The 20839-nt window shown below is 34.5% G+C and overlaps 2 protein-coding genes across 2 annotated transcripts in view; both read left to right on the forward strand.

The window, feature by feature from the left end:
• The first annotated feature begins 692 nt into the window (after positions 1 to 692).
• On the forward strand, positions 693 to 12893 carry LOC145325610 (alpha-parvin-like). Its single transcript, XM_080168571.1, has 19 exons — positions 693 to 857; positions 1380 to 1427; positions 1813 to 1835; positions 2608 to 2666; positions 3005 to 3060; positions 3532 to 3652; positions 4144 to 4220; positions 5289 to 5336; positions 5872 to 5896; positions 6177 to 6229; positions 6656 to 6697; positions 7258 to 7302; positions 7668 to 7741; positions 8190 to 8280; positions 8618 to 8705; positions 10545 to 10584; positions 11495 to 11547; positions 12372 to 12442; positions 12765 to 12893. Exons 1-19 carry the CDS (start codon positions 793 to 795, stop codon positions 12802 to 12804), a joined length of 1119 nt encoding a protein of 372 aa, XP_080024697.1. The 5' UTR covers positions 693 to 792; the 3' UTR covers positions 12805 to 12893.
• A 3964-nt stretch (positions 12894 to 16857) lies between these two features.
• Positions 16858 to 20839, forward strand: part of LOC145326633 (uncharacterized) — a 61959-nt gene continuing 57977 nt past the window's right edge. The window contains exon 1 of the mRNA XM_080170003.1: positions 16858 to 17106. Within this exon, the coding sequence (XP_080026129.1) occupies positions 17029 to 17106 (78 nt within the window). The 5' untranslated portion in view covers positions 16858 to 17028. The remainder of the gene's footprint in view (positions 17107 to 20839) is intronic.

The raw sequence follows: 20839 nt of genomic DNA on the forward strand, positions 1-20839 counted from the left end.
TATGCAAAAAAAACAATCATACAAACATATGTAGTAGCTACAGTTTTACTTTTTAGTTTTAAAACCACAAGCATTCAACTGATTCAAGAAAGTTTACTCATACTTAGGGAGGGAAGGGACATTGGAATGTAAATTACACTGGTACTCACAGTTTCATCACTACGTCAACTTTAAGTGTTCTAACTTTTAGCAAATAAGGGGGTAATTCTACAGAAGGGGTAATTTTCTTAATAATTATAAGGGATGTATATTAATTTATCGTCCATTGTCTTATCCCTTAAGATCCTTAACTTATACTGCAAGCTTTTAATCTATGCATTATTAAACAAAATTATTATAAAATTACACATTTTTATAACTTACAATAATTTTGTTTGTTTGATTATTTGCTTTTGATTATTTGATGTTTGATTATTTGCTGTTTGATTATTTGCTGGGTCCCTATACTTACATCTTGACAACCTCTAGAAGTCAGGTTACACCCTGAGGTCTTATATTGGTGTACTTTTCAACTATATCAGGCCAATGTAGTGCATTATTCTCAAATACAACTAAACCCTTGATTGCACTTACCTTTGTATGGAAAATCTGTCATAAAAAAGGCTATTTATTTATTTACTTTTCGATCCTTTTCAGTTTTACAATTAAGAAAGATAAGGGCCAAAACTTAAACAAAAATACACGTACTATTTCTGTATTTTTATCTCAGTTTCTCTTAAATTGACTCACTTATATTTTTGACTATTTATTTAGTCAGTGAAATATTTACATTGAGTTATTTTACATTTTAAAATGGCGTTAAATAAGTCATTAGACGTGGTTCAAAGTGAAGAAAATCTTACTCCTTTAAGTCCGAGGTAAAATACTAAAATTTAATATGGTAAAACGTTCATAGGTGCTTTGCCTCAGAGTCCCTATCGAGCATTGAAAGCCTCTCCCCTTATTTTTGAAATCAATTAAATATAAGGTTTGGTTTACTTTAGGTAAAAATATACTAGTTTATATTAAGCCGGTTAACCCCGCAAGTTTAAGGTCACCTGCAAGGGATAGACATATAAAAAAATTCCCAGACCCTTATTCTTAAATTCTGAATTAATAAAAGTTGGTGGGGTTATGTTTCGCTAGGAACTTTGAGTTAAAGCGCCAATTCGTTTTAACATAAAAAAGATGTTTGTATTTTTCTCTGTATGAAAGACCTTGCTTACTATATAATCAATTAAAGTCTTCACTTTAATAGTGTTTTTTATACTTCAAGTGGAAGGTTTAAACTTTAAAAAGCTAGATGTACTTAACTATATAGATAGATAGGCTGACATATGTATCTTTGAATAGTTATACCTAAAAGTTTTAGCTAAATGTAAAAGCTATATAATTTTTAGAATGATGAATACTTTAAGAAAGAACAACAATGTTTTCTCATTTATTAGGTAAACATATCCTACTTATATAGTAGCTACGCTGCGCTCATATCACAATATTCTGAAGTACTAAACTAATTTTAAATTTGTAAATTATAAAACTACTCTTAGTCTAAAATTAACCAAAGACATTAATCTTTAAATGAAACAGCCTAAAACCACCCCTAGACATATGTGAAGATTCCCCGAATCCCATGAATTTCCAGACTGTATATAATAGATTGATTGATTGATAATAATATACATAGTGTTTTGTTAATGGAAAACAAGTATTGCTTAATTTAACCCACTTACTATTGACAATAATTATTAATCAAGATCCGTCAATGGTAAGTGGGTTATACAATATTTTTTTCCATTAAAAAACACTCTTTATATTTGTATTGTATTGTAGATCACAAGCAGAAGAAGAAATAGGTAAAAAATTCTTAAAAACATTTCAAAATAAATAATTTATAAGTATTATATTAGAAATATCAACAAAATTAAACATAAAATCAAATTTTATTCCTAAATATTTAAAGTAAGAAAAAATAATATCAAAATCGAAATATGTTTTAAAAGTGATATTTTTTTTGAAAATAATAAATCTATAAGACGAAGTAAGTGATATTGTAATATATACACGATTCCTTTATTTAATCATTAGAAATACAGCGTAGTAGCAATCCAATCACATTATTGGATAGAAAGTATATACATTTTGGATTGTTATATTGTTACTTGGATGTTGCACCAAATATTCATGTACTCTGATAAAGTGATGATCGCTTCTGGCTAAAATAATGACCCCAAATATACCCTCTTTTCACCATTCCCTCCTCTTTATTGGATGAACGAACTGCCCAAAAATGATGCTCATATCAAGCTAAATTGACGACAAATATTCCCCCTGTCAATAGATCCACGTGTTACCTAAATCCTAAAGGAGCAGTTACTTTTTCCTTCTTATAATAAGTCAGCTATAGTTGAATTTTATATGATAAATCTTTGCTTGTGGCAATTGTATAGTCTCAAATATTTGTAATTTGTAATATTACGAAATTCATCATATGTGACTAAATAGAGACAAAAATCTCCATCTGCTGGAAATTCCTTTTCAAGTTGGACGGACTATTGTGTCTAATTATCCATCTACGGTAATAAATCTATTACATGATTTATTAAATAAACATTTATTCTATTGTAGATATTTTAACAGAAAATCTGCGAAGTATGGAACTTGGACAAGATAAATTTGAGTTGAATGTATAGTATATTTACACATTAATTAAATATTTGGCATTTCCCCTCAAAGTGCCTTATTGAGCACAGAAACCCCTCCCCCAACTTATCATTTAGAAAGGAGTATTTTAGTTTACTTTAGGCCAGTTTATGTTAGGAAATCTTTGCTATAGGCCTCGCAGGTATAGGCCCCGCAGTGTAAACGACCTTAACAAGTATAAGGTACAGGGAAAAATTATGAAAAAGGAGCATGGGGGGGGGGGGGTGGTATTGCTCTATATCCACTTTTGAGGACAGCACCAAAATTTTTTTGATGATGAAATCATGCTACAAATGAATATAATGTCCTTGTTTAATTGTAGGATTCAGATGAAATTAGTTTTGAAGAGGGAGAAATACAAGAACATTTAGATCCGATGTAAGTAATCTATCTATCTATCTATCTATCTATCTATCTATCTATCTATCTATCTATCTATCTATCTATCTATCTATCTATCTATCTATCTATCAAGAACATTTAGATCCAATGTAAGTAATCTATCCATCCATCCATCCATCTATCTATCTATCTATCTATCTATCTATCTATCTATCTATCTATCTATCTATCTATCTATCTATCTATCTATCTATCTATCTATCTATCTATCTATCTATCTATCTATCTATCTATCTATCTATCTATCTATCTATCTATCTATCTATCTATCTATCTATCTATCTATCTATCTATCTATCTATCTATCTATCTATCTATCTATCTATCTATCTATCTATCTATCTATCTATCTATCTATCTATCTATCTATCTATCTATCTATCTATCTATCTATCTATCTATCTATCTATCTATCTATCTATCTATCTATCTATCTATCTCTGCTAGATGCCTGCATGACCCAGGACTACAAGAGTTGATCACACTGCTGGTGGACTGGATCCATGGTCAACTGACGCTGGACAGAGTACAACTGAATAATATTGAAACTGATTACAGAGATGGACAGGTCAATGTTGGAATTCTTATGCAGTCAAGATTCTCAGGGATCTGAAGGGATAAGATAATGGTCGATAAATTAATGTACAGCCGTAATGATGATTCACAAAATACTAAAGATTTCAATTAGTGATTGAAACCAACTTATACCAATAACGAAATTAATTCGGAAAAAAATCACGAAACCTATACGTGTTTTTCAGCTGTCGTTGGGGGAAACACATCGTAAAATTGACGACCTTTCGATTTGCCCCCCAAATATTATTTTAGATTTATTTTGCTTGTTGGTTATACCTTATTCCTGGATTGAAACGTTTGGATACTGAACTTGATGAACTAACCAATCAAATTCAATAATAGTATCCAAAGTTCTTTAGCCAACAAATAAGAAACAGTATTATATAACTTTGAGGACCCTGGTTTTAATGTTATTATTGTTCATTTTACTATCGAAAGCTGTCTATAATACGATGCGATAAATAACTATTAGGGTTTTCTAAGGTTTTACGTTTGATATACGAGAAGGTAATGGGAAACGATCCCATTGATCTACCTTGTGGGGATTTTGTTCAGTCCAGGTAACCTGTTGTAGGAGCGAAGCTATAATTAACTTTGTCTGTCTGTCCACTAGCCCGTAACTTTATGGGATTTTCTCGTTTGTTATTTAATAAAAGACTAGCCTCTAGGAGAGGTATAAAATAGCCTAAAACCATTTCAAGACATTTATAAAGCTTTTGGTACATCTAATTCAGACTAGTTTCTTACGAGATCTTTAACTTCAGACAAAAAACTTACTACTTTATATTGTAAGATAAATGGCTGAATTTATTTGTGAGTATTTCTTGTACTACTGAACATCCAGTATATAATCTATTTGGTACGTCTGTCATGCAACAAAAGACAAAAATGTTTGTCTATAATACAAAGTAGAACGATGTCTGTCTGTCCGTCTGAAGCTTAAGATCTCAGTAACCACTGAACCGATTAGGCTCTTCTCTTTAGGGAGTATACCTACTGGTCCTGTGATGGTTTTAAGCTAACCTCTTGGGGAAAAGCCCCTAGAGGCTATGGGGCGAAACCGCAAGTTATTTTTAAAGTTCTAGAGGTTTTCTATCATTCTTCTATTCTATATCCTTTTTTCTCTTTCATTTTTATTACCAATGAACATTTTCTGAATAATTGGGTTGGTAATCCTCTTGTTTCCCATTACATTCCTCTATTTTTATGTGGCTTAAAATTATCTGAAAAAGAGAACACTTAAAATTTGAAATTATCAATTCTTAATCTAAAGGACAGAATTTTAACAAGGTCTGGGCGGCTGCGCGTCAGTCGCTTCAAAGCCCCAGGTAAATCAACCTTTAACAATCATAAAAATCAGATGGAATTATAAATCTGACACAAATATGGTAACTCCTCTTTTCTGAAAGGAATTTCAAATCATCCAAACGGGTTTAGTGGAACACAGTAAAAGTGTGTGACTGATTATGACGTAACAAAAAAAATTAGCCAATGAGAGGCCACTATAAATTTTACTATTTGTCAATAACGGCCTCTCATTGGCTATTTTTTTTTGTTACGTCATAATCAGTCAGACACTATTACTGTGTTCGGTTTAGTGCATCCTTTAAATTTATACACCCTTTCAGAGAAAGACAGAAAAGAAACCTCTTTTTCATCGTAGATAAAATAAATAGGTAAAATTCTCATTAGACGAAGACCAAACTGCATAACTTTTGCACCACTTTTGACGTTATATTCTCCATCTCTTTTTTAGAGGTTTTCTTTCTCACTTCTCCTCTCATCTTACTTATAATATGACGTCACAGGAATCAAAAGTGACACAAAAGTTATGCAGTTTGGTCTTCGTATTCTCATTATATTACTAAAATACTTTCAGTGGCGAAACTACTCTAAAGTTCATTTTTACCGTACGTCCGTCCGTCCGTGGAAAGCTCAACCCATCAAAACAGCAAAACTCAATCCTTACAATAAAATAACAGGATCTCTGTCTATTTGACTCTGTGTACCAAAGGATCTCGCCAACCGCTAGACCGATTTGGTTCTCCTTTACAATGTAGCTTCTCATAGGTCCTGGGTAGGTTTATAACTCTTTTGGGATGGAGATCACCATCCCAAGAGAAATTTACTACACAATTTTTATTTACTTTTTTGGAGGCCTCTTTGGCTGCTAGATAGAAATTATTTAAAATGATTATGATTATTTTTTAGTTGTATGAAGAACATTGATGATCAGGTAATTTTGAAATTAGGTTTTATTAAAAGCGAAGCTACTCTTTAATTCACCTTGTCTGTACGTACGTCTCTCCGTTACGGTATGAGAAAAAATCACTTTCTTGGCTGATATTTAGGATAGATAGCCAATAAATTATGTAAAGATTCCATAATTTTTTTTTGTAAATGTTTCGTTATTTTCCACATTCTTGAAAGTTGTGTGAAAAAAAAGAAAACGCAGTTTATTTTGAATAACCCTGTATATTATATTAGAATCAAATAAATAAAAAAAAACATTACAGCTACAATCCAAGACCAAGCTTATTTTTGCCGGAGAAATTCTAAACACTCTGAGGTAAAGAAATTGTAAAAATAAGCAGAGATAAGACAATGGCCGATAAATTGATGTACATCCCCTATGATGATACGCATATTACCTCTTCTGGAGATTACAACTTTTAACTCAACTTAATGAGCCATTCAATCAAAATACAAAAAAGGGGCCAAAGTTGCTAAAACAACGAATAAGAATATCACTCTTCTTTTTTGAATCAAAGCGTTTAGTCTTTAGTACAGATTTTCATGTTCTCTAATAAAGTTAATCTTGCAGCGGGCTGAAATAACGATTCCCCCCTTACACTCCCTTTACACAATTCCCTCCCCTCCTACTAATTAGAGTAACTGAGCAATAAACGAGTTGCATGTTAGCTAAATTGACGACAATCGTTTCCATTAATAATATTCATGTATATTCTACATCTATAATTCAAACTTATACTAGGTTTCTGATAAAGATTAACAACTACTGTTTTAGAAATGACAGGTATGCTAAATTTCCAGTAGCGCAGTTACTCTACGATTATTGTACATTCACTCGAATGATACTCAGTACTAGGTTTCGTGATTTTTCTTTCGTTTTTTATTTAAAGTTTATTGAATTCTACAAAATAATAAAAAGTTAACTGTTGATCGTCATCGGGGAGGTGATATGTTCGAATCTCGGTATAAAACCAAGTCATGTCAAAAGACGTCAAAGGGTTCCTACAGCTGTTGTGTCATATTGGAACAAAACAGCCTTAACTCATTACCATGCACAGTTAGGAATTCCAGACAAATGTCGTGCAATCAAAGAGTTGGTTATCTGATGGGTGTTACTTATTTTAATACCCTGGGTATTTGAACAAAAAGGAGAGATATAGTTCCCCTTAGTTATATTTGGTTGTTGGACCTGACATTTGAGTTGCCCACATGAGATAATTGATAGGTGTAAGTCATACAAGCTATTGTTTACTTTCAATGCTACTTTTGGATACAATGTGTCTAGTTCAATATAAATTTTAATATATTCAAAAGTAATTCTTTAAAATTTATTTGTTAATTTAGGCCAAGCGTTATTCTACCAAGAGCGCTAAAAGTAAATATTCTAAAGTAAGTAAAATTATTTTGAGGACGGTAAACTTTATAATAATTGATTTTGAAAAAATAAAATTGTTACCAATACATTTCTTAACTGTTGGTAAAAATAGAAGATTTTCCTCAAAGAACCCAGTAGAGCATGTATTCCTTACCCTCACTTATTTTTAAATAATGGAAAAGGGGGGGGGGTCTAATATCACCTGTTATCTTAGGCTAGTTTAGGTTAAATAGGGTGTGGGGTAGCGCAGCAGGTAGGGCCCCGCAGGGGTTAAAAATAAAAAAATCTACCCGACTCATTTATAATATTTAAAAATAAGGATAGTTTTATGTGCTCGTGAAGCACTTTCATAGATAGCTCTATACAATTTATTTTCAAGAATAAAGCGGGTGGAGAAGAGGCTGCAACATGAGAAAAGAGTTGTCAACATCCTAGGCAACCATTTTCAACCAGGTATATAGTAAATTTTCATTGAAGCCTATGGAAAGCTCTTTATAGTACCTATAAAAAATGACGTCATACATTACAAATGACCGACTAAATTATCAATGACAGGCTAGTATACATTTTAATTGAGCAATGGTAGGCCAGTATGACGTCATTTTTTATAGTAACTATAAAAAGCTTCCTCCTATGCCCGTGGGACTCCTGAAAATCTCTATATTGGGGGAAAGGGTGCTTCACCCCCAGCCTTTGTGGGAGGGCGGATGAGGTCACGAAAATAATCTAAAACCCAACAAGGAAATACACATAGCTTCCCTGAAAAGTATAACGATTTCATACAATGTATTGTACAAGATCTTTGCCTATAGACAAAATATTTTTCGATTTTTTTTGTTTTATTTGCTGCGCTACTTATAAACAAAATTGTTTTAATAAATAAAAAAATTCTTAAATTTAGGAGCCAGGGACGCTTTTGACACATTAATTGAAAACGCTCCGCCACAAAAAGTTACAATGGTTAAAAATGTCCTCAAAAAATTTGTAAATAGGCAAGTGATTTTTAAAATTAATATTTGGGCAAAATCATATAATATCTAGGATCTAGTGCAGTTCACGTTAAAATGTTCCTGGTAACGAATATCTCAAAAAATGTATTAACTTTAAAGGATGCTAATTGCTCAACGGATAAACGTGCTTTTCATGCCAGCACACCGTGTTAAGCGGCATAAAAAGGCTTATAAATAATCTGGAATAGCCAAGATCCAATGTTGCATAAATCTACCAAATTTAAATGAACTTTAATTGAAACTGTAGCTGAATTAAGTATCTTCGCTATTATAAACAGATAGCTAGTCAATTATTTTCAAGTTATGATATTCTTTTCAGTTATTTGACTCCTATTGGATTTGAAGTTGAGACCTTGGAAGAATTCCAAGATGGGGCCCGATTTTGTGCTCTTATTGGTTGCCTACAGGTTTGATTCTTTGCTCTTATTGGTTGCTAGTTTGATTCTTTGCACTTGAACTCTTATTGGTTGCCTATAGGTTTAATGCAGTGCAATGGATATTTTTTTACTTGGATCTTACACCAGATTTTCATGTAATGTAATAAAGTGAAAATTGCAGCGCGCTAAATTAATGATTCCCCTCCCCTTAAACTGGATAATCTAACTGATCAATTAACAAGTTTCATGTTAGCAAGCTGAATTGACGACAATTTTCCCCTGTCATAATATTCACGTATATTTTACATCCATTTGTGGTGCCTAATCGAACACAGCTAACCTCCTTATATTGAAATAAATTGAAGAAAAACAAGGATGACAACATCCATAAAAGCGAAGCACTGAAACGGTAGGACAAACGGACATTAACACTTGTATAGTGTCTGAACTGAATAATCAGAATATAAAAGTATAAGAGTCAAAGCAAAATTGTAAGTAAATTTGTTGAAAAACTGCTTGATATAGGATAATGTTTATGGACATACTTACATTTTTAGGACTTGATTATTGAATTGCTTCGCTTATAATATTGTTCTTTGTTGTCACAGGAATCAATATACCAAAAATCAGATCAAACGGATAAATAGTTCACATAAAAATTTGTTGTTTAAAAAGTAGAAAAATCAACATGTTTAAAATGGACGTACGGACATTTTGGTAATGATTATTGAGTTGCTACGCTTTCTAAATCGTACCTAACTACAACAGAAATCATCATGCAAAGTTTGAAATCGATAGGACAATTCTAACATGCCTAAATTAACGAATAAAAGCTATCTATCTCGGACGGACGGACGTACGGTCGGACGGACGGACGGACGGACGTACGGACCGACCCTAATTATAGAAAAGCTTCGCTTTTAAAAACAGAATAGGGCCCGTGCAGTTGCTTGTTTAAAACTTTACGTCAGGCTATGTTGTGTACTGAATAGCCCGGATAGATATGGTTGATTTATTTATAAACAAGGATGACAACATCCATAAAAGCGAAGCACTGAAACGGTAGGACAAACGGACGTTAACACTTGTATAGTTTCAGAACTGAATAATCCTAATATAAATGTATAAGAGTCAAAGCAAAATTGTGAGTAAATTTGTTAAAAAACTGCTTGATACAGGATAATGTTTATGGACATACTTACATTTTTAGGACTTGATTATAGAGTTGCTTCGTTTATTACATTATACTTTGTTGTCCCAGGAATCAATATACCAAAAATCAGATCAATCGGATAATTAGATCACATAAAAATTTGATGTTAAAAAAGTAAAAAAATCATCATGTTTAAAATGGACGTACGGACATTTGATTATAGAGTTGCTACGCTTTCTAAATCGTACCTAACTGCTAAAGGAATCACCATGCAAAATTTGAAATCGATAGGACAATTCTAACATGCCTAAATTAACGAAGAAAGCTATCCGTTACGGACGGACGGACGGACGGACCGACACTAATTATAGAAAAGCTTCGCTTTTAAAAATCATTCACTAATGAACATCCATGCAGTTTATAACTAACTTGAAACGTTGGTATGTCAGTCAATCTACAAATTACTCAGCAACATTAAAGTTACATTGAGCAGGAATATAGGGATGGTACCATTGATCCAAAATTCATTTTGTTGGCTGTCTTGCACTTTGGGTACTAGAATTATTGTAACTTTTCTTGTTTTCACTAATTTTAAAAGCTTTCTTGGTAAACCTGGTTTGCGCGACCTTTCATCTAGAACTCTAAACTGAATTAATTTCCCATTGTTCCATCCATACATTCCTGTAGTCATTCCTTCATAGAATAATTTTTTTCAGAAATTTTTTATTCCGTTTTATGCCTACATTCAAAAGCCAGGTAAACTTTTTGGAAGCGAAGTTATTTTATAATTTGAAAATGTTCGTCCGTCCATTTTTATCTATGAGCATTAAGATATATAAGTTTTCCGGAATTTTAATGTTAGGGGGAGATTTGAAATCTGCATCAAATTTTAAGGATTTTTTTTATAAAATTCGTTTTTTGTATAATTCTTTATCTAAAAGCGGAAATGCATTTTAAGTTAATTAATTTTGACCAATAGGATAGGTGGATTTTAAACTACCTGCGCTCTAATTGGTTGAATGATGTACGTCATCCAATCAGAGCGCAGATTTTTAAAATCCACCAATCACAGATGCCAAAATTAATTAACTTAAATTGCATTTCCGCTGTTAGATAAAGAATTATAGAAAAAACGAATTTTATAAAAAATCCTCAAAATTTGATGCAGATTTCAAATCTCCCCCTAACTTTAAAATTCCGGAAAACTTATATATCTTAATGAGCATCCAGAATATAATTTGCTTTATCTGTTGGTCTGTCGATCAAGATATACACTGATCATCTGCTCTTTATTTCACATTGTCCATCCATATTTTTTGTGCTTTGCTACTTATGGATGTTGTCATCCTTTTTACTATTTGATAAAAGTTATTTCTCGCATCGTATTATAAACAGCTTTCCACGGATATAGAATGTACAATTATAAGATTAAATCCAGTTTTTTAGCCCCGAGGTGCCGAAGTCACTGGCTAAAAAACTGGTTTTAATCTTATGATTGTACATTTTTATATTCGTAGAAAGCTGGATATAATACGATGCTAGACATAGTTTTTTCGTATGGATGAGAACCGGTTCCTATCCACCGGATTCGAATGAATACGAGAAAAGTTCTTTCTAATATCATAAGTTTCGTAAATTAAAAAAAAACATTTATTAATAATTTTAGAAACATTTGAGGAAAGATTAAAGAATGTTGAATTCGCCATTACACTTCTAGAGGTAAATATGCAAAAAAGGAACAAAATTATAGATTTTTATAAAAAAAAAAAAAAAGTAGGCAAAACAAATTTTAGACTTATACAAAGCATTTTATGTAACCAAAATATCCTCTAGAAGTACATAACATGAAATATAGTGTTCAACTCAATTTCTGGTACCAGGTATGATCCTGCAGGTCCTGATCCTCCAGGTCTCCAACAATCTTTTTAAGACTTCTATGACCGCAATTTTTTACTTAAATTTTATCTTAAGTTTATCTAACATGCCTACATGACATACTTTATTTCAAGAAAATCCACCGCTGTTTTCACCGGCCGCCGAACTTTAGATTATGATTATTAGTTTAAAAGTTTGGACAGTTACACTACACTGGAATCAACTAACAAAAGCACATAAGGTTTTTGAGCCAATGAATAAGAGAGCGTAGTTATGAAACTGTGGGTACAAGTATAAGACTATATAAGTATAACATGTCTCCTCCATCATTGGCAAAACCACAAGATTTGACTACGGATCTTGAGACTATAGCTAATCAAACATTTACAAGGATGACAACACCCATAAAAGCGATGCTCTAAAATCAGAAAAAAGGACAAACGAACAATAACTCTTGTAGAACTTACTTTGGGTTTTAGTATTTAATTAAAAATATTATTAATTAATTATTATATATACAAAAAGATGTCGCCAAAAAAATCTTGTCTTAAATGTTTGAACTTTTAGGTAACGATTATAGAGTTGCTACGCTTTCTAACTTGTACCTAACAAATCTTCATCCAAAAGATTGAAATTGATGGGAAAATTTTAAAAAGTCTATACTTTAGGATGGTGGGTTTGCAAAGCCTGTGAATAGAGCGGCCGAAATAGCCAGAGGAGACATCAAATCAATACTCAGGTATTTTAAATAATTTGTCCATGTTAGGATCAGCTGATATTATTCATGTTTCGCTACCTGGCAGCCCTTTTATTTTTTTGGTATTTCTCTTGGAGGGTGGTGTTTTCCTGTCCCCCCCCCCCCCCCCCCACAAAAAAAATTATAAATCTTCGCGGGACTTTTGACAAGCTAAATTGTACGAGCGAACCATATCGATTCAGAGGTTATATAGCGAGATCCTTTGATAAAGACACACACAGTTCCTATTATCTTTATACAGGGATTTGGGTAAAATTGCAAATAATTTTTAATACTTTTTTATAAGTAATAATGTTTTTTTCAGGATTATTTATGGACTTTTTGTCAAATACAAGACAGACTGAAAAATATATGACTTTAAAATATGACAAAATTATGATAAGGTTGTGTTATAGATATGTTTAATAAATTGCAAATAAATGTAATATATTCATGGTTGTAAATCAATAAATGTTATCTCTCGACTAGCTTTTCTATAACTCAAGATTTTTGGCTGCTTCTTGAGATATATAGCTTCATTTATATGTGTACATGAGCATATGAGCATCCAGAATGTGATTTACTTGGTCCGTCGATCTGGCGAAGCTTATTAGGGTAGGTCAGTACACCTCAGGTCTGTAACGGTTAGATATTATCGTTAATTTAGGCATGTTAAAATTTTCCTATCGGTTTAAAACCTAGAAGGGCGATTGCTGTAGAAATTTAGGTAGAATTCATAAAAAGTAGCAAAAAGGACATTTGAATTTTAGTGTATATGTGGTAAGTTGAAGCGTTTCAACCTACAGTCGCGAGTTCGATTCAAACGAGCCCCTAGCCTTAAAGATCCTACCAATAAATAACTACAAGGAGTTACTGATTAAAGGATATATTTTGAACTGATTCATTAAAAAAGATATACAGGTTTATATAGCAAATAGAAGTATAATAATAGATGATGAGGGGTAGCTGGTGATGGGTTCCTTTGAGCTGGGGGGCTGTGTCCACAGGCGCAAAGGTAGGAGGGAAGGCTGCCTCCTTGGGGTAGGCAGGTGATGGCAGAGAAAGGGGAAGGTCCGGCTGCGGCAAGGGGGGTCTAGACATCTCCCGGCAAGGCAGGTAACTGGGGCTTGGGGTTGTAGAGGGGCCGGGCCCCTCCCACTATCAGAGATGTCCAATTTGACCGCTGCTTGTGATGTATCTGCAAGGCCCTGGAGGGGCAGGGTGAAATGGTGATAATAGGCTTAGCGCTGGGTTGTAATTTGATAAGCCGCAGCATAGCAATTCTATGAAAGGCTTGTCCGTATACTGCCGTCTTACCACATATACTCGCTACTAAAAATCGTTTAATGTTGGTTTATTTGAGGACACTATATGTTTTTTTAATTAGATTTTCTGTTATATTTTTGGAACATTTTTGATAAAATAAGAAATCACTTTGGAATACACGGATGGACAATGAATGATATTTAAATACTCCTTAATTCACAAAAAATAATATTTTAAAAAGCTCAGGGTTTTTAGAGGGAAGATTTATTTTTTTCTCCGTTTCCTAGTCCATGCTTGCCTGTAAGTTACATCATTATTGTATGAGGTGTATGAATCTACCAGATAAATACACTGAAACATGAGAAAAAAAGCAGCTTATAAACAAGGTGGGGGGAGGGAGAGGCATTCCTAAGTTTCTCAGAAAATGAAGACAAATTGGTTAGGCGGCGGCGATTTTTCTAAAGTGCCTTGAGACCACAAGCAACCCCTCCCCATTTTTATTGAAATTGGTAGGGCGGAGACAGGTATTTTGTGTTTCAGTTAGGTTATGTTGGGTGTAGCGTAGCCCCGCCGGGTTAGTGTTAGTTGCAGGCTCTACAACGTTAAGTTACTAACGGGAGTTAGGCAAAAGGAAAAAAACTACCTATTTCGTATTTAAATTAATAACAAAATGCGGGAGGGGGTTCAGTGGTGGCTAGTTCCTTTGAGGGAAGGAACTGATGCCGCTAAGAAGAACTTTAAAAAAATTTTCATATAATATTATTCCAGTGTCCGGGAGAAAGAAGCAAATTAGATAAACAGGGCTTGGCACGACAGCCTCAGATTTAAACCGTTTGGATGTTTTAAAATTTTTTTTGGAAGGATTGCAATAATTTGGGCCAGGTTTTGACTTCTGGTTTGCCTTTTTAAAATTGTAAAATATTAATTTCCCTGAACATAAAGCGCGGCTGCCGAGCCCTGATATAAAAGCCTGGATATCTTATTAGGGCGTAATTGTTCACATTTTTATAAGAAGCGATAATTGAAAAGTGAAAATAATATCGCAATTTTCAAATAGCCATTAGAAAATGGCAAATTGAAAGTTAGTAAATTTCATAAGACAATAACCAACCAATCAAATTTCAATAAAATAACAAAGTTTTTCAGCCGATGAAATAAGGAACATGTTTATAAAACTTTGGATACCTGTGCCAATTTAAAGTCTAATCTCCAATCCCTCCTTGGAAAAAAAAAAGATTCGGTGCTAATACATCTATAGAAAATGAAACATTATAAGTTTTCATGACAGTAGATATGTAAAAACTAAAATAGACAATAAGTTTGATATTGGATTGGTCTTTATCAAATACTAAACTATCTAATGTTTTATAGTTCAATACTTAAAAATCTTATTGGTGATTCAGTAAACAATTTTTTTTTTGGGAATTAATATATTAATAAGTAACTTGGTGGATTTATTTAAAACATTTTAGAGCATTTTTATAATTTTTTTTTGATATTTTAATGATTAACCCTAGTGCTATCAATGATAATAATATTTTTTCCAAATTATTGTTCCTCTTACAATTAAAGACAGCTGGGTAAATTTTATTGCAATCCCAAACTAGGCTTTGTATTGGAAGATTTATTTTTTGTATTATTTGTCTCAAAAAGGTTTAAGAAAATGGACGATGCACTTGCCTAATTTAAAAGAATAACCCCCTCTATTATTTCGCACTGCAAAACATCAGAATGTTTAATTTGAATTTTGAGGGGAGGGGATATTGCATGCACTGATTGAACTGAATTTAAGTTTTATAAAGAAGTCCATTCATTCGTTGGCTCAAACATTTAAATAGGGGTAATTTTGTTTGCCATGATTGGGGATGTATATTGTATATCAATTTATCTTTTACATGACATCCCTTTAGACCCATGATTTGAATTCAGTTTAAAATGCACATTTGGCTCCATTCAATGACTTTTGATCTTTGATAAAATTAATGACTCCAATCATCTTTCTTTTGAGCTTGGCATTTATTATTATTATTTTTATTTTTATTGGTAGTTTCCCAATTGAGCAATATAAAACCCATAACATTATAAATCCGTATCTGACTATTTGACCCATTCAATTAGATTTTATCAGGGATTTTAATTGATAAGACAATAGACAATAATGTTATACACCTTGAAAATCAATGAGAAGCTACAATGTAAAGAAGAACGATATCGGTTCAGCGGTTAGAGAGATCCTTCAGTACAGACAGAGATCATGTCACTTTTATGTAAGGATAACTTTAATGTTAAAACTAGCAAAGTGATAGGGGTTGAAATATTAGAATAAAACACTAGAGGGGGAAGGGGTTAAATAACTGTACGTCCCCATCCCAAGGATTTTGAGCCGATTCTCAATTGGGTCTTCTGGGAAAATCAACTAATAGTGTCGGGTACAGGGGCGTCCAAGCTTTTTTATTTGGGGGGGGGGGGGTAAAATTTTGAAAATAAAAATTTTGGAGTTTCCTACGGCACCCCCAAGCTCATTTGGGGGGGGGGGGGGTAATCTTTATTTCATAGAGTTTTTTTATTTGGGGTGGGTAATAATTAAAATTCATTTGGGGGGGGGGGGGTAATCACCCTTTTACCCCCCCCCCCCCTTGGACGTCTATGGTCGGGTATATTAACACAGCCAAGTAGCATAAAACAATTTGCTAGAAGACGAAAAGGACCTTGGAAAAGAGGGGCATGTAGTTGTCTGTATATACATATATACTATAGATCTGAATTGTTGAAATTATGAATACTAGGGAGGGTAATTTAAATTTCATCATTACTAGGAAACTGTAGATGTTATTTGTAAACTTCAACGTCTAGATTAATACTTAGAATTATTTACAATGCATTTTCTTTTCAAGCCTAGTCTTTGAACTATTATTAGCTAAAAGTTTCGGACATATGTATAGTATACAATACAACTAATTTTTAGATTAGCTAAATTATAATTTAATAATGGTTGAAAGTTCAAATAAGTCTACAGCAATATTGCCAATTCAAATATGACAACGCCAAAAAAAGTTAGATATAAGTTTTTTTGTTTTCATTGGTTGAAATTTCGGAACACCATGGACATTTTCTCGCACCGCGGACAGATTTATCTTTAGTTTTGCGTCGGACACCAAACAATAACATTCTCACATTAGAACTTTTAATTGCGCGCAACCAATTCCGCGTGTGTCTGGGAACATGTAATTTGGGAGATATTTTTACATTAATGTGTTTTGATAGGTAGTGAATAAAAAAATACAAGTTTTGTATAAAAAAACTTTTAAAAGTTAACCAGAAAAATGTGGTTCATAAAAAATGTATTGGTTTATATTTTTTGTATAAAATATATTTGTTGTGCCTCTTATTACAATGAACAGGTAGTTTTTTTAACAATTTTAAGCGCGTTCTTTAAATTTTAGAGTCTCTTATTTTGAGGGCAATTGCAATTCAGAGGGAGGGAGGGGATATAGAGCTGTAAATTACTCTGGTACCCAAGGTTTTAAAACTAGTTTATCTTTTTTGTTTGCTCAAAATATTGGGTTCCTATTTTAGATTTTAGTTGGATGTGTCCAAACTTTAATATAAATAATGTATAATTTTTTGTTTTTATTGTCTTATCACTTAAGATCCTTAAAAAAAAACTTTGTGCCCTTTTAAAGCAAGATATATTGCTAACCGCTCAATTTATATGGTCCTACTCTTCATAGGTCCAGGGAATGTTTAAAATTATTTTGGGAAAAGGTATCAATACATGCCCAAGAGATATCCCTCATAAAAAGAATAAAATACAGACATAATGAATCGTACGTACAAACGAACATTTACAAATTTAGATTGGCTATACATTTACTTAACATTTTAAGATACATAATATTGTCTGTAGTAAAGGTAAATATTAAATTGAATATGTCATTAGATAGGTAACCTTAGCCTTTGACTGACATTTTATATCATTTTAAAAATTTTAAAATAACTTTAGTTTGTATTTAATTCAATATCTTTAGTTTATGTTATGATGACAATAAATTTATTATTACTTGTATCTTACCCCAGATTATAATGTATTAAAATAAAGTGAAAATTGTAGCTGGCTAATATAACGATCTCCCCCATCCATCCCATCCCCTGTCTTCCTACTAGATGAACGACCTGAGTTGGATTCTTAAAAAAAATTGGCTTCACTAATCGCTTAGTGGGGCAAAATTGTTTTCGTGAAAAATCCACCAAAATCACATTAAAAATCTACAAAAATTTAACAAAATCATAAAAGGGTTATGAACATAAGATTTTATTTAATTTTTGAAGATTTTTTATGCGATTTTGGAGGATTTTTCACGAAAACAATTTTGCCCCACTAAGCGATTAGTGGGGCAAATCTTTTTTTAAGAATCCACCTCTGATCAATGAATGATTTTCATGTTCGCAACCTAAATTGACAATCATTTCTCCCCCGTCATAATATCCACGTACATCCTACATATATTAAGAGAACAATGTGAAATCCTGATGCATATGTGGTATTCGGCAACCGTGAGCCATGTCTATGGCACCCCTGATCTGGGGTTCGGTGGAGGGTCAATGGCCCTCCCCCGAGTCCTGGGGAAGGGGTCTAGTGACCCCCTCCCTACGCTTAGAATTAATGATTTGAATCTGTCATGTTTATTATGGTTAACTGTATTCTTAATTCTCCCCCACCCTTTCCAGGGATGGGGGAATCATTATTGCCCAAACTGACCATTGTATATGTATTATTTATGCTTTTATGTTATGATTATTTATTCCTATCCATGTAATGATTGTTTGTTGTATATAACTGCAGTATCTCTTAACCCTTCAATAAAGTGACAACTGAAAGTAGATGTTGATCATTATCTAGTGAAAGCTAGAGAAGCGTAGCTTCTCTATAGTAAGGTGTCCACGTCTGTCACACTGCCGTAATCTAATTGAACTCCGGTGTCTGCCATTGATCCTCGGCGGATACCACAACTTTGGTGACAGCTGTGTGAGATTACGGCGAACCACAAGTGTAGAGCAGACGCGCATCTGAGGCTAAGGTACTCCCAGCAGTGAATCTGGCAAAACTGACGCAAGCAACCTGAATTACCCACCCTGGACAGCAAAGTTTAACTCTGCATCCGGCAGTTGTGGAAGCAAAACAGCGAAATCTGACGAATAACCGCGAGCAGCGCTGATATCTAACGGAGAATTGAGCGCCAAAAGGGCTGAAACAGGCCTGCGGACCGGCTGAAACAAGCCAAATACGTGTAGACGGCTGAAAATAGGCCAACTTTACTGCAAGAAATAGCAGGATCCGAACCAGTGGCGCTAGCAGGACGGGACATTCCCTGCCGCCGATAGGCTGAAACATGCCACATAGCTGCAAGCTGCGAGCTAACATACGGGTGTAGTGCACCAGAACAGAGAAAAACTACGTCAACCCCGAGTATCCTGGGAAGCTACAACGCAGCCACCCATCTAGAAGACAGATATTATATCACATTTGCAGGGATTACCACCCCAATGTGATGACCAAACAATAGATTTATGAGCAAAGCTTGGCAAACAAATTGTTGTGTTGTGATAAATCTAAGAATAGAACAGGCTTGGATTACTGTTTATTGTGATAACAGCTAAAAATAGAACAGAGTTGGTCAACAATTCTGTTATGCAATTGTGATAAGGACAGCAATAAAAGTTAGATGTAATATAATCAAAACAATCTCAAGCCCACAGCACAATAACAAATACACCCCTTATTCCAAGGGAAGGGGAGGGGGCCCCTCTCCATTTGAAGACAAATACAATCAGGGTTATATAACAGATAAGCCTAAGATTAAGAAGCAGAGGCCCCATTACACCAGCACACAGTTACCCCCTCCCTCACAGTGGGAACGGACGGAGTTACCCCCGTCCCCTCACGCGCTTCCCCCTTCCTACCCACACTAGGCTAAGTCCGTCTGTAGTGTGGAGCTAGCGATCGGATATACAGAGCGCCATTCACGGGTAGCGCAACAAAGTGCGGAAAACATCATAAATCCAACGGACGAAGCGGACCAATGAGGGAGCGAGCTGAGGGGTGAGAGCGCGTTTTCCCCGTGTGCGCGGATTTGACGGCGCGAACGCGCGTTACAAGGACAGAAGATTCCACGCACACACACACACACACACACACACACACTTTCGCACCAGAGCAGAGCTACTCCATAGCATCTAACAGGGGTATTTTTAGCAAATAAAGAATTGCAAGTTTCTTTCCTCCTAGCTCTAGTGTGATAAGGGAAAACCCAATCAGTTCCTGACAGCAGTTCAGACCCTCAACATCTATCTACCTCAACACCTAACTATTGATAAGTACAGCTAAGTTATACCTTTGCAACTAAAACTCCCAACCTAGTGATACAAACAGTGTTGGCTGTTAGGCTAGGAAGCCTCAAGTGACAACCCATTCATTGTAGTCCTGTATAACTTTGTGCCCGCCGTTTCACCGTTGACCTAATGGACCAGCATCAAGTCCCAGGAGGTGACCAAGCCCCAGGATGGCTCCAGGATGACCCTCAGCCGGCCCCAGCCGAGTACCGCAAGCTGATGCTGAGCAATCTGCCGGAGTATAGAGGGCCGCCCAAGCAGTCCTGGTCGGCACATATCCGCCGACTGGAGATGTCATGGGCGGCTTACCGCGTGCCACCTCATGATTCCCTCAACCGCCGCAACGCCCTACTACTGTCATTGGTAGGGCAAGCGGCGGAAATGGCGTCCCATCTGTTTGGCGAGGCAGGCCAAGCCTTGACCTACGAGCAGGTCAAGACCGAGTGTGAATTGTTATTTCGCCCTGCTTTTGAGTCCCAAACGCTTAAACAAGCGTTTAGGGACTACAAGCAACACTCGACAGAACCTATACAGGCGTACATATCAACAAAGTGCGCCTTGTATAGGGACGCCTACAATCATGAGGATCTTGAATTGTTGGTGGACGAATTAAACCGTGGAATTCGTAACGCCAATGTAAAACGCCTCATGATGAACCATGAAATTGCGAGTGTACCTGAGTACACTCGCAAGGCCATGTTCACCGTGACCATGGTTACTAAGCAGCTGAAGGAAGGTGTGTGC

Source organism: Acartia tonsa, chromosome 8 (assembly GCF_053477335.1).
Source record: "Acartia tonsa isolate MP-2025a chromosome 8, ASM5347733v1, whole genome shotgun sequence".
Lineage (NCBI taxonomy): Eukaryota > Metazoa > Arthropoda > Copepoda > Calanoida > Acartiidae > Acartia > Acartia tonsa.